General features: G+C 46.1%; 1 protein-coding gene across 1 annotated transcript in view; it reads right to left on the reverse strand.

Moving 5' to 3' along the window:
* Positions 1-6,921: 6,921 nt before the first annotated feature.
* Commd1 (copper metabolism domain containing 1) overlaps positions 6,922-12,047 on the reverse strand; it is a 103,624-nt gene continuing 98,498 nt past the window's right edge. The window contains exon 3 of the mRNA XM_075944480.1: positions 6,922-7,200. Within this exon, the coding sequence (XP_075800595.1) occupies positions 7,093-7,200 (108 nt within the window). The 3' untranslated portion in view covers positions 6,922-7,092. The remainder of the gene's footprint in view (positions 7,201-12,047) is intronic.

The raw sequence follows: 12,047 nt of genomic DNA on the forward strand, positions 1-12,047 counted from the left end.
AAGAAAAGGAGTCACAGAGCTGTTAAGCTGACCAAAGTCGTGTAGCAGTAAAAAAAAGGCCAGAATTTGACCCCGTTCAGTAGCCCTTCAGTCTCCGCGTGACGCGTCTTTTTAGTTGTCGCTGTTTGCTTTTTTGAGACAGGGTCTCATGCAGCGGCCGCGTTGCCTAACCCTATACATTAGAGTCGTCAGCCCTGTCCTCAGACGAGCAGGCTGAGCTGCCTGAGGAGCTCGAGCAGTGCCGTGATACAGACAGAAGTCTACCAGACTACGGAGCTTTCTTGCCTCATCAAATGGAAACCACGAATTTGGTTAATGCTCAACTCCCTTACCTTATCTCTTGGTGTTTATGGATCTCCTCAGGAATACGTGGGTGTGTAAAGAAATTTTGGTGCTCAGCGCAGGGGTAGAAGGCACAAGAAGGCACACAAAGATGTGTAACAAATGGCCCCTTGCCTTAAGAAGCCTCTAGCCCCAGGGAAGACACGGGACAAAAAAGAGGGGTATTGATGTTGGGCAAGTTCAGCAAGTACAGAGATGAGGCTGGTGTGCTTCAAAATGCTTCACACGGTCCACACAAGACATTCTTACGTAGGCTCAAAATTCAGTTATTGGGCTAGGGAGACAGCTCAGCAGTTGGGAGTGTATCCTAGTCTTCCAGAAACAACACCCCTGTTGGGTGGAAGACAATCACTTGTAACTCCAGCTCCAGGGGGGACCCAATACTTCTAGCCTCCTCAGGAACCTGCACACACATACATATACCCACACATAGATAAACACATGTACACAACATTAAAACGAATAAACCTTTTATAAATTTAGTTTGTTGTTTCTGTGTGTGGTGCATGGTGCATATGTGTAGGTGTGCACATCTGTGCATATGTCTACAGACCAGAAACTTGGGGTGTTCTGGTCTGTTACTCTTCCCCCTTATCCTGATTTCTTTGAGTCAGGGTCTCTCACTGAACCTGGAGCTAGATGACCCTCTCGTCTCTACCCTCCGGGCATGCACGGCCATGCCTGGTTTTTTATGCAGTTGCTGAAAACCAAACTCGGGTCCCCATGCTTAGATGGCAGACACCCTTTCCCACCGAGCTATCTCTCCAGCGCTCACTCTATACGATTCTTAATCAATGGCTTTATGATGAAGATGTTTTTGAAACAGCAAGACCATCCTGAGTATAAATAGCTGTTATCTGTCTAGGTTGTCATGAGACCTTGGGAGACAGGGGTCATACATGTCCTTGCTATCTGAAAACTGCTGGCCCTGAATGCATGGGGTTCCCATAGAAGAGAATTTGTAGCTTTCACCAATTTTATGTATTTATTTATTGTGTATCTGCAGTGGTTGGAGGACAACTTTGGGGAGTTGGTACCTTCCTTCCATGATGTGGGTCCTGGGGGTGAAACTTAGGTCATCAGGCTTGGCAGCATGCACCATTGCTTGCTGGACACCTCCCTGGCCCTCACTGGATTCTTAGATTTAAATTGCATCTGTAAGGTAAGAGCCACTAATATTTTGGAGGTGTATCCACACATATAACTATATAAATGCACCTGTAAAACAAAATATGTACACACACACACACACACACACTTATAGGCACATATGGACATACACTCTCATATGCACAGAAGTATCTGGAAGCCTCTTAACTGAATGTTAAGAACAATTACTGTGGGAGGGAGGGGTGTTTTGGTTTTGTGTCTGTGTTTAGTTTTTATTTTATGTGTATGTATGCGCCTGCAGGTATGTATGTGGACCCTGTACATGCCTGGTGCCTACTGAGGCTGGAAGTGCTAGATCTTGGAGCTACTGTTCCTAACACGTGTGCCCTGCTGTGTGAGTGCTGGAACTCAATCTAAGTCCCTGGAAGAGCATCAAGTGGTCCCAGCCTCTGAGCCCTTTCTCCCTCCGCCATGTCTTTGTAAAGGAAGAAAAGGAAACTTCTCGCTCCATACAATCCTGTGCTGACTTAACATTTAAACCTTTGTGTCATGTGCGACTTGATAACTGAAGCTTCATGAAACGTAGCCGGCTTTTGACTGCAGCACAGGGAGCCTTGCTGAGGCTGCAGGGCTCACCTTGGACGCTGCTAGAACTCATTAACAGCCCAGAGCTAGGCTGTATCCAGCAAGCCTGGTTGCCTAGGGAGGATACCTGCCTGGGTACAGTGGACAGCCAGGAAGCCCCATTCATGTGGTACATTGCCCTCAGAGATGGGTGCCACTGAGTGGGGAGTGAGACCCAGGGTGTCATAAACAGAACCAGGCTGTGTGAAAACAATAGCAGCCTCCAGCACAGAGCAATCTGATAGAGACACAGAACGAAGATGACTGGGCTCATGCCACGGCCTCCTGTGTCAACCAGCATCCTTGCTGCATGGCGTATCTGGGTCCCGGCAAAGACACAGATTTATTTATTCATTCATAATCACATTTCTCTGACAAGGTAGACAGAGATGGAAGACAGCAGCCCCCAAATGTCTTCCTGGCCGTCCTGACCATGCCCTTGTACAAGTCTGCTGCCAATCTATCCAGATGTTCGAGAGGAGGCTAAAACAGCCTCTGCCGGTGTCGGCATCAGTCATTCTGAGATCTGTGCCAATTCATAGCCTTGGTTCTGGAGAGAAAGTATAAAAGCAGTTGCCTGGTGGTGGTGGCACACGCCTTTAATCCCAGCACTCAGGAGGCAGAGGCAAAGAGATCACTTGAGTTCGAGGCCAGCCTGGTCTACGGAGTGAGTTCCAGGACAGCCAGGGCGACACAGAGAAACCCTTTCTTGAAAAACCAAACAGTAGGCCAGGCGGTGGTGGCGCACGCCTTTAATCCCAGCACTTGGGAGGCAGAGGCAGGTGGCTCTCTGTGAGTTCGAGACCAGCCTGGTCTACAAGAGCTAGTTCCAGGACAGGCTCCAAAACCACAGAGAAACCCTGTCTCGAAAAACCAAAAACAAAAAAACAAAAAAAAACAAAAAAAAAAAAACAAAAAAAACAAACAGTAACATGGCATCTTAAAAGTTTAGGTTTTTCTTTTCGTTTTTTCAAGGCAGGGTTTCTCTGTGAGATCTACCTGCGTCTGCCTCTTCCCTGAGTGCTGGGACTAAAGGCGAGTGCCACCACTGCCCGGCTAAAAACTTAGTTTTTCTAAAACTGCCCTCAGAATCTTTTAAAATGTTTCACTTTATTCTGTCTGTGCAATCAAATTTACTTCCCCTCCTCCAGTCCTTTCCAGAATTTGAGTCTCTAATACCCACAGGAAACAGAAAACCAGTTTCAAGCAGGTGAGCAGAAACAGAGAAAGAACATCAAGACCTAATTATAGTCCCGGGCGAACAAATGATATTAATTTTCATATTTAATCATCTGCTCATGTACAGCTCTGTAGTTTACTTTGATACTTCTGTGCTGAGCTTGTTGGCGATGTCACTTGGCTCCCTTATCATACAGGAAGCAGACTACAGTAGGTCCTTTGTAACAAAGGCTAGCTTGGCATTTCCTATAGCTGTGATACCCCAGAGACAATCAGTTACCTCCATATGAGGGGACCCAATCAAACTCAGGTGAAACTTGTAATTTCTCTAATTTGAGGGTCAAATAGAGTCCAGTTTAAGCTAGCTAGGTTCTGTTTAGGTTCACACTACTGTGGCAAAATCCCATCTAAGACATCTTTTCTGTAGGGGTGGGGAGCTAAGGCTTAAGGCTGTTGTCCAATAATTTCCCAGCTAACGCAAGGATTCCTTCTGTATCCTTATCCCCGGTCTGAGCATTAACTGTGCGTGCCACAAGACAGTTTCTGTCTGTCAACATTCGTTTTCCTTCCATTTCTATTTATATTCTGCTCTCCCAAGTTTCAGGCTGTTCTAAAGAAAGAACTTCAATAATGAATAGTTTGACACAGTGTCAGCTATTTGAGATTTCAGGTGCTCACGTCAGCCCTGGCTTTCTTCTCCCTTCTTGTATTTAGGAAGAATAGTGAAGCTCCCGGCTTTAAAATTCTGTGACTCTCTGAAGAGAGATTACATAAAGGGAAGGCTATAGTGGTGGAATTTGGTTCTCAGCTGATAGGAGCCAGAGCATCCGAAAGCAGTCAGACCAGAGAGTAAGCCAGAGGCGTCACTCATATAGCCAGGAAGCTCCCAAAACCTGGACAGTCACCCTCCTCACTTGAAAGGTAGTTTTTGACTTGGCTGGGCTGTTCTACAGACGGATGCTAGAATGACCACCACCGAAGCAGATGTGATTCCCATGAGGCTCAGGCTGACAGTCATTTTTATTTTATCCTCCGGTTCCTAACCTCAAGGTGGTCCTAGGATTACAGATGTAGAAAACCTAGTAGGCTGAACCTTCCTGCCATATTCTTGGCCTGTCCCTCATTGAGAATGAGTGTCCCTTACAAAACTCTACAAAAACAACCATTCCAGAAAATACACAGAGAGGATACTACCCAGGCACCCAGAAGGGAGTGGCCCCGTCATACTGTCTAGAGAAAATGGCACACTTTGGAAAGTCCTCTAGCTACCCTTTCGCAGGCTTTAAAACCACATGCTCTGCTTCTGAAAACACAGGGGAAAATCACATTTTTCTGGATTCTTCTGGCTGTCTCTGTTTCCTTAATAGGTTATTTAACTGTTTTTCTTTGTATGTTTCTATATTTTGGTGGGGGGAGGTTTCAAGACAGGGTTTCTCTATGTAGCCCTAGTTGTTCTAGAACTGGCTCTGTTGACTAGGCTGGTCTTGAACTCAGAGACCTGCCTGCCCCTACCTCCTGAGTGCTAGGATTAAAGGCTTATGTCATCACCATCCAGCTGTGTATATATATATATGATTTTTTTGAGACAGGGTTTCTCCGTAGCTTTTGGTTCCTATCCTGGAACTAGCTCTTGTAGACCAGGCTGGCCTCAAACTCACAGAGATCTGCCTGCCTCTGCCTCCCGAGTGCTGGGATTAAAGGCGTGTGCCACAACCGCCCAGCCTGTTTCTATATTTTCATAATATATTATAATAAACATTGTTTATTATTCTTTGTCTTTAATAAAAAAATTAAAAATCGGTGAATATAAAATATACCTTGTGCAAAACAAGTTTTATCCAGACATGTGGAATATGGAACGTGGAGACCATCTTCAGGAATCAGTTTTGTTTTCCAAAAAATATTTTAGAAAACTCCATATACGTTAACAGTAGTTTTTCTAGTGGCCCAGGGTTTGGAGAATTCCTTTAAAAGCCCATGTCATTTGTCCGGCTATTGCTTGCATGGCAACTAGGCAGAGCTTCGACCCACAGCAGTGTGCAGACATGGACTGGTCTTTTTCACTTCCAGACCTCATGGCCTGTGAGTCATCACTAATGGGGCAGCTGCAGCCCTTCCTTCCAGGGCTGAAATCCCATTATCTGATGGAATCCTCTTTTCCTCCACTTCACAGCGGGACACATTACCTACATTCTAGGTTCCGTGGGAGTACCGGGGGAACAGAAGACGCTTTTAGAGCTTTTTGTCCCAAACCACACACTCATTCTGGATGTACTCTAAGTATTCATTTGAAGATATTTTCTGAAAGGCTCGGGGGAGGGGGGGGGGAGACAACATCTAAAGCCTTCTGGTCATTGTTTCCTAACTTCTTCCCTTTGATAAGGGAAGGGAGCCAGACGGTTCCCAGGGGACACTGGAAGCTTTGAAAGTGTCTCCTAGCTGATTTAGGAGGAAGGACTTGCAGTAGATCTGGGGTAGATGCTTTAGAGCGGAAAGGTGGTTACCCTGGGCCAAGAGAACCGCATTCTAAACGCATAACCCCAAAACAACTACGATTTTCAAGCGTCAGGATCACATGACACACATGCTCACAAGGATTAGTTTCTTTTGCTGGAATATTCCTGGTGTTTGGTAACTGCCTGCGGAGGTGGTCCTGGGTTTTCCCCAAGGGGCCATGAGTTGCTTGTGTTGCTACTGGGAGGAGGAAGAACCCTTAGGAGGTGGGAACCAGTGAGAGGAGCTCAGGTCCTTAGGGAAGCACCCTCCGAGGAGCCTGGAGCCCTACTCTTTCCGGTCTCTCCATGCTTCCTGGCTGCAGGAGGGGTATGGCTTTGCTTCTTTATATGCTCGCTTCCTTGATTCTCTGTCTCACCTCAGGCCCAAAACAAGGCGTCAAGTGACCATGGACTGAAGCCTCCAAAACTGAGAGCCGAGAGAAACCCTCCCTCCCTCCGAGGTGATGACTTCCAAGCATTCTGCCTCAGTTACGGGAAGTCTATTAACATACTTTGCCACAAGAACAGTTCTTATTAGACTAGTTCCTCTTTCTCTGTGTATACATGCACATTTGCATGTCCATGTATGTCTGAGGTCTGGTGCGTGTGCACGTGCATGTGGAGGCCAGACGTTGATGTCAGGTGTCTTTTTCCTGTGTGTGCGCGTGCGCACACCTGCCCTGTGAGACAGGTGCCGCTGCCATTCCTGGCAAGCAGAGCTCAAGCCCTGGAACTCACAATATACAAGGGAGAACTAAGTCTCCTTGTCCTCTGCCTTCCATAGGTACGCTGTGACATGTGGCCCTCTCCACATACCCACATACACGCATTCACAGAAGATAAATGTAATTTTACAAAACTGAGTATCCCTACTCAGATGAAACCCAACCTCTAGATTTATAAAACACCAATTCAGCTCCATCAGTCAGTCCCAGAAGAATCTCAGCAGGCTCAAGCTGGGCGCTGAGGTGAGACCCTAGGCCTGCCCACCTCCTTGCACGGTCAACGAGAGCTTTACCTGGAGCTGTTTACCCAGCAGCCTCCTTTGTAATTTCAGTGCTTTTTATAATTGTTCCTCATAATCTTTATGCGTGGGAACCTCTCCAATGGAGCAGATGTGAAAGTAAAAGAAGCCAGCAAGCGGACACAAGCAAGATTTGAAATGGAGGGGTTTTCTTTTTTTAAAGTCACTTTTTAAAATATGTTTTTAATTTATTCTTTGAGACTTTCACATATGTATGTAATGCCCATTGGTACCACCAGTGGGGACACAGGAGTCACAGGGTCAGCGGCAAGGCTCACGAACACTCCAACACTCCGTCCAATCGCACGCACGCGTGCGTCAGGCTGCTTGCATCAGCGTGCCGATGCTCTCTTCCACCTCCGACAGTCTCTTCAGGACCTGCTTGACTTTAACCTCATCAAATTCCAGACACAGAAATTCGGATTCCTGTAAAACATAAGAGGAGGCTTCAGAAACCTGCAAGATGGCTGTAGCGGTTTAAAAGAGAATGGCCCCATAGGCTCTATTTGTGTGTTTAGTCACCAGCGGAGGAACTGTTTGGAAAGGACTAGGAGGTGTGGCATTGTTGGAGGGTTTGTCCCCAGGAATGGGCTCTGAGCGTTCAAAAAATGCACACAAAGACCAATCTCTCAGCTACTGCTCCAGTGCCACGCCTGTCAGCTTCCCGCCATGATGATCACAAACTAAGCCTCGAAACCTGTAGTTGAGCCCCCAAATTAAGCGTTCTTTTATAAGTTGCCTTGGTCATGGTGTCTCCTCACAGTGATGGAACAGAAAGCAAGTTGGTGCAGCTATGGCTATCTTCTGGCATAAGCAAGCTCCTGACAGAGGCCCAGGACCCCAGTGCAGTGAACCAGACTCAGGCTTTAAACCTCTGTGATGCTTTACCATGCGAAGCAAATCCACACTGTGTCCTCAATGAAGCCCAAGTGTAAACAGGGACGAGTGCCACTGATCTCATTATGAGAGGCTCTGCTGGGGTTCGATCGGTGCTGTACAGATGTAAGGGAAGGACTTAGGTGTTGCTACTTTGTGGATGGAAACTGAGGGCAGGAAACCCCATCTGAAAAGTTTAAAATGGCACAGTCAGATACTAAACTCCCAGCCCTGGCTGACTTCAGAGTTCGTGCTGTCTCCACCTTATATAATAATGAAAGAATTGTGATTAGTCCCAAGTTAGTCTGGGCCAACTGTGACTCCGGCTAAAAAGGAATCGTGATAGGTTTACTGGGGAGAGCTAAGAAATGACCAGATCTTGAAAGGGCAGCAGGCGGTTCTCAGGGGCGACCCCACGCTGTGAGGGAAGACCTCCCTCATGGATCTCCTCCCACCACATTGCCTCCAATCACTCAGGATTGGTGAGTCAACCTCGGGTTAGGTAAGTGTCTGAATCAGTCTCTGAAGTACGTGGCAGAAACCTCTCATGCCCCAATAAACCCTAGCTCTAAACAGTCTTGGAAGAGACGGGCAAACATGGGTATTCCAAAGTGTCAATCTTTTCTATCCTCAAGAACAGTTACTGAGTAACTTTACTATAAACGCTTAGAGGTTATATGTTCTAACTGCCTTGCTCTCCAGAGAGTAAAATTAAGGTTCCAGGTATGTCAAGTGACAAGGCCCTTTGTCTGTTTAGAACAGAATCATGGGATTAAGACTCTTACCTGCACATTTTCCTCTCTAAACACTAAAGGCGATCAGAACATTCTACCCCAAGAATCTCCTTTGACATTGTTTGAGTTGAAGGTAACTGAGAATCAACAGCAACCTTCTAGAAGTTTCTTCTATCCAATCAAAGCAAAAAACTGAGAAATGAAGAGAAGACTGGGGGAATTTTTTGGTGGTGAAGATAAAAAGTTGATATAAATTATGCAAACTTACTAAATTAACCTATATCTATAATTGTTTTTCTTCCAACAACTGACTGCTCCAAGTGACTTTATTAATCATTAATCATTAATCAGGTATGCAAATTTCCAAGTCTAATGGTTTCTGCGAGTTTTCAGGGTGTGTATCTGAACACAATATTTAAAATATCAATGACAATACTATTTGTAAACATCTTTTTCCTATTAGCATTTCCGCAGTTTAACCCACAGGAGTCCACAGAGAGCCTTCTATGAGGGAAGAGGTTTTCTCCTAGGTGCTCCCAGCCCTGACCCAGATGGCAGGAGAAGGAGTGTCAGCAAGCACCCTTACAGGGAGAGTCCCGCTGCTGCCTGCCAAGGACGTTTGGGAGTTGACTTGGAAAACCGACTTTGTTGTTGCTGAACTGACAGCACTGACCTGGGAGAAAGGAGCACGGAGGGCCAGAAGAGCCTCTTGGATGAAAGCTTCCACCAGGAAAATCAGTTTTCCCAACTACTGGAATCCTGTCCTCAAACTTGTACTTGGACAGGAAAGGAGCTTAGAAATTCTGTCAAGTTTTCATTTAGTCTAAGAAAACAAGTTTAAACAAGAGAAGAACATGGGGCTGAGAATGTAGCTTGGTTGGCACGATGCTTGCCTAGCATACACAAAGCCTGCAGTTCGATACCCAGAATGTGTAAAATCCAGCACGTTGGAACACGTCTGTAATCCCAGGATTACAGATTCAATATCACCCATAACTATACAGCAAGTTCGAGGCCAGCCTGTGGAACAGAAGACCCTCTCAAAATAAACAAACAAATAAACAAATAAATAATAAACAGAGGCCAGAGAGATGACCCAAGAGTTAAGAGCTGGACAACCATGACGACCAGGGGTTTGGATCCCAGCACGTGCCTGCAGTTGCGTCTCTGCGCTGACATAGGGCCAGGTCACGGGTGACAGGAGGACTGCCAGGGCTCACGGCTGCCAGTTTAGCTGAGAGTGAGCCTCAGATTCAAGGACAGTGACAGCAGACACCCAGCACCCTCTTCTGGCCTGTGTGTGCGCATCCGTATGCAGACACGCGCCTGCACTCACAGACACAAATAAACATACAAACATGTTAATAATGAGACTTCCCATGTTTCAAACCAAAGAAGTAATTACCTTTTTTCATAAACATTGGGCAGTTTGGCATATGTTTGGCATAATTTGGCAAAATTATGACAAGATCTAAGATTTGGAAGACCTTTATCTTTCATTCAGTTTTCCTGAGACCGTTAGTTTAAGTTTCCAACATGTTTATTTAACGTTTGGCCTTGGAAATGACCGGAAATGTCCGGAAACTAGCAATTATTAATGAATAAATATATACTTAGGAAACTGTAAAAGAGATTATGACCATGTTTTCCTCCAGTGAGAGCCGGCTGCAGTATTAACTCAGTATTATATGTGAAGAGACTAGGATCTAGGATCCATCTTGGGAGACACACACACACACACACACACACACACACACACACACACACGTTATATAGTTTTCTTTAATAATTGAAGGATTTCTATATGTAAGTGTGTATGTGCACAGGTGCACATGCGTGTGGAAGCCAGAGGTCAGCCTCTGGAGTTGTGACTCAGCAGTTCACTGGCCCGGAGCTCACTGAGTAGGCTGGCCGGCCAGCAAGCCAAACACCTCCATCTGTCTCCCCAGCGCTGTGATTACAAGCACACCACCACACCTGGCTTTCTTTCAGGGGTTCTGGGCACTGAATTCAGGTCCTTCCATGTACCTTACTGGCTGCCTGGCTGGCCTGGAACTTGTTATGTAGACCATGCTATCTGCCTGCCTCTGCCTCCTAAAGATGGGGCTCAAAGTGTGCACCACCACATCTAACCTTTAAATCTACTTTTAACCGATAATGAAAACATAAAAAAATCGTATTTATAAGCACCATGGGATATTTTGAATTTGCACGTATTTGTGATATTAAATCAATCAAGCACACCTATTCATTCCTTTAACGGTGAAACGTCCAAAGTCCTTCCTTCTAGCCTTTTGAAAGGGCAGTGTCTTGTCTGCGGTTGCTCAGCTGTGGGACATCTTAGCCCACCTAGATTGGGGCCCACCAGTTAAATTCCCCATCTTCCCCTTTCCTATCCTCTCCAGCGTCTGGTCCACCGCCAGACTCAACCTTCTGTGAAACCGACTCTGCTGAATCCAGGACCTGACGCAAGCCCAGCACACTCTTCTATGACCTATATACAGTGAGGTCGTGTGTGTGCAGGTGTGCACTGCCATGCCACACGTGTGGAGGGGAGAGAATAACCTCATGGGTCAGTCCTCACCTTCCGGAAGTCTTGTTTCAAATGTTTTACACACTTTTGAGGGTGGGGCACTGCTATATCACACACATGGAGGCTGGGGAGAGCTTGTAGGAGTAGCTTCTGTCTTTCTCCTATGTGGGTCCTGGGTCTCACACTCAGTGCCTTTACCATCTCCACAGCCTGGGCATTAGCATTTTTTAAAAGTAGGTGCCGGGGACTGAACCTAGGGCCTCATAGCCCCAGCCTTCCATCTTGTTTTGAGACAGAGCCCCTGTTTATCTGTTTTTTTTGTGTTGTTATTTGTGTGCGCGCGTGTGTGTGCAGCGCCAGGCTAGCTGGCCGGCCAGCATCCAGGGATTCCTCTGTGTTTCCTAATTCCCTGTAGAAGTGCTGAGAGTATAGATGCTCACGTTTTGTGTCTGACTGTTATATGGGTTCTGGGGATTTGAACTTGGGTCCTCATACTTGCATGACATGCACTTTTACCCACTGAACTATCTCCTCAGCCTGAGATTAATGTTTTTGTTTTGTTTCTCTGTGTAGCCCAAGCCATCCTTGAACTCAGAGATCTGCCGGCCTCTGCCTCCAGAGAACTGGGGATAAAAGGCTGTGTCACCACTGAGACGAATGTTTTCACTTGCCACTTCTGATTGGCAAGCCTGACTTGTTTCACTTAACATCGTGTACCCTAGTTCCAGTGATAACGCAAATGACAGGTTTTTGCTCTTTTTTTCTTTATGACTGACTTATATTCCATAATTGATATGTATACTTCCCTTATCCACTCATCTGTCAACATATACTTAGGTTGTTTCTTTGTTATTGTGAATAATACTGTAATGAACACAGGGGTACAGATGTCTCTTTGACGTAGTGATTTCATTTCCTTTGGACATAAGCCCAACAGTGGAACTGTAGGATGATATGGTAGATCGGCTCTTTCTCAGGACATTTTCATGTGTGTGTACTGTCTGATGTATGTATGTCTGCACCACGAGCATGCCTTAAGCCTGGGGTCAGAGGAAGGCGTCAGGTACCCTAGAACTGAGTTGGGACGGTTGTAAGCCACGACACGGATGCAGTGAACGAAACTCATTTTC

Source organism: Microtus pennsylvanicus, chromosome 12 (genome assembly GCF_037038515.1).
Source record: "Microtus pennsylvanicus isolate mMicPen1 chromosome 12, mMicPen1.hap1, whole genome shotgun sequence".
Taxonomy (NCBI): domain Eukaryota; kingdom Metazoa; phylum Chordata; class Mammalia; order Rodentia; family Cricetidae; genus Microtus; species Microtus pennsylvanicus.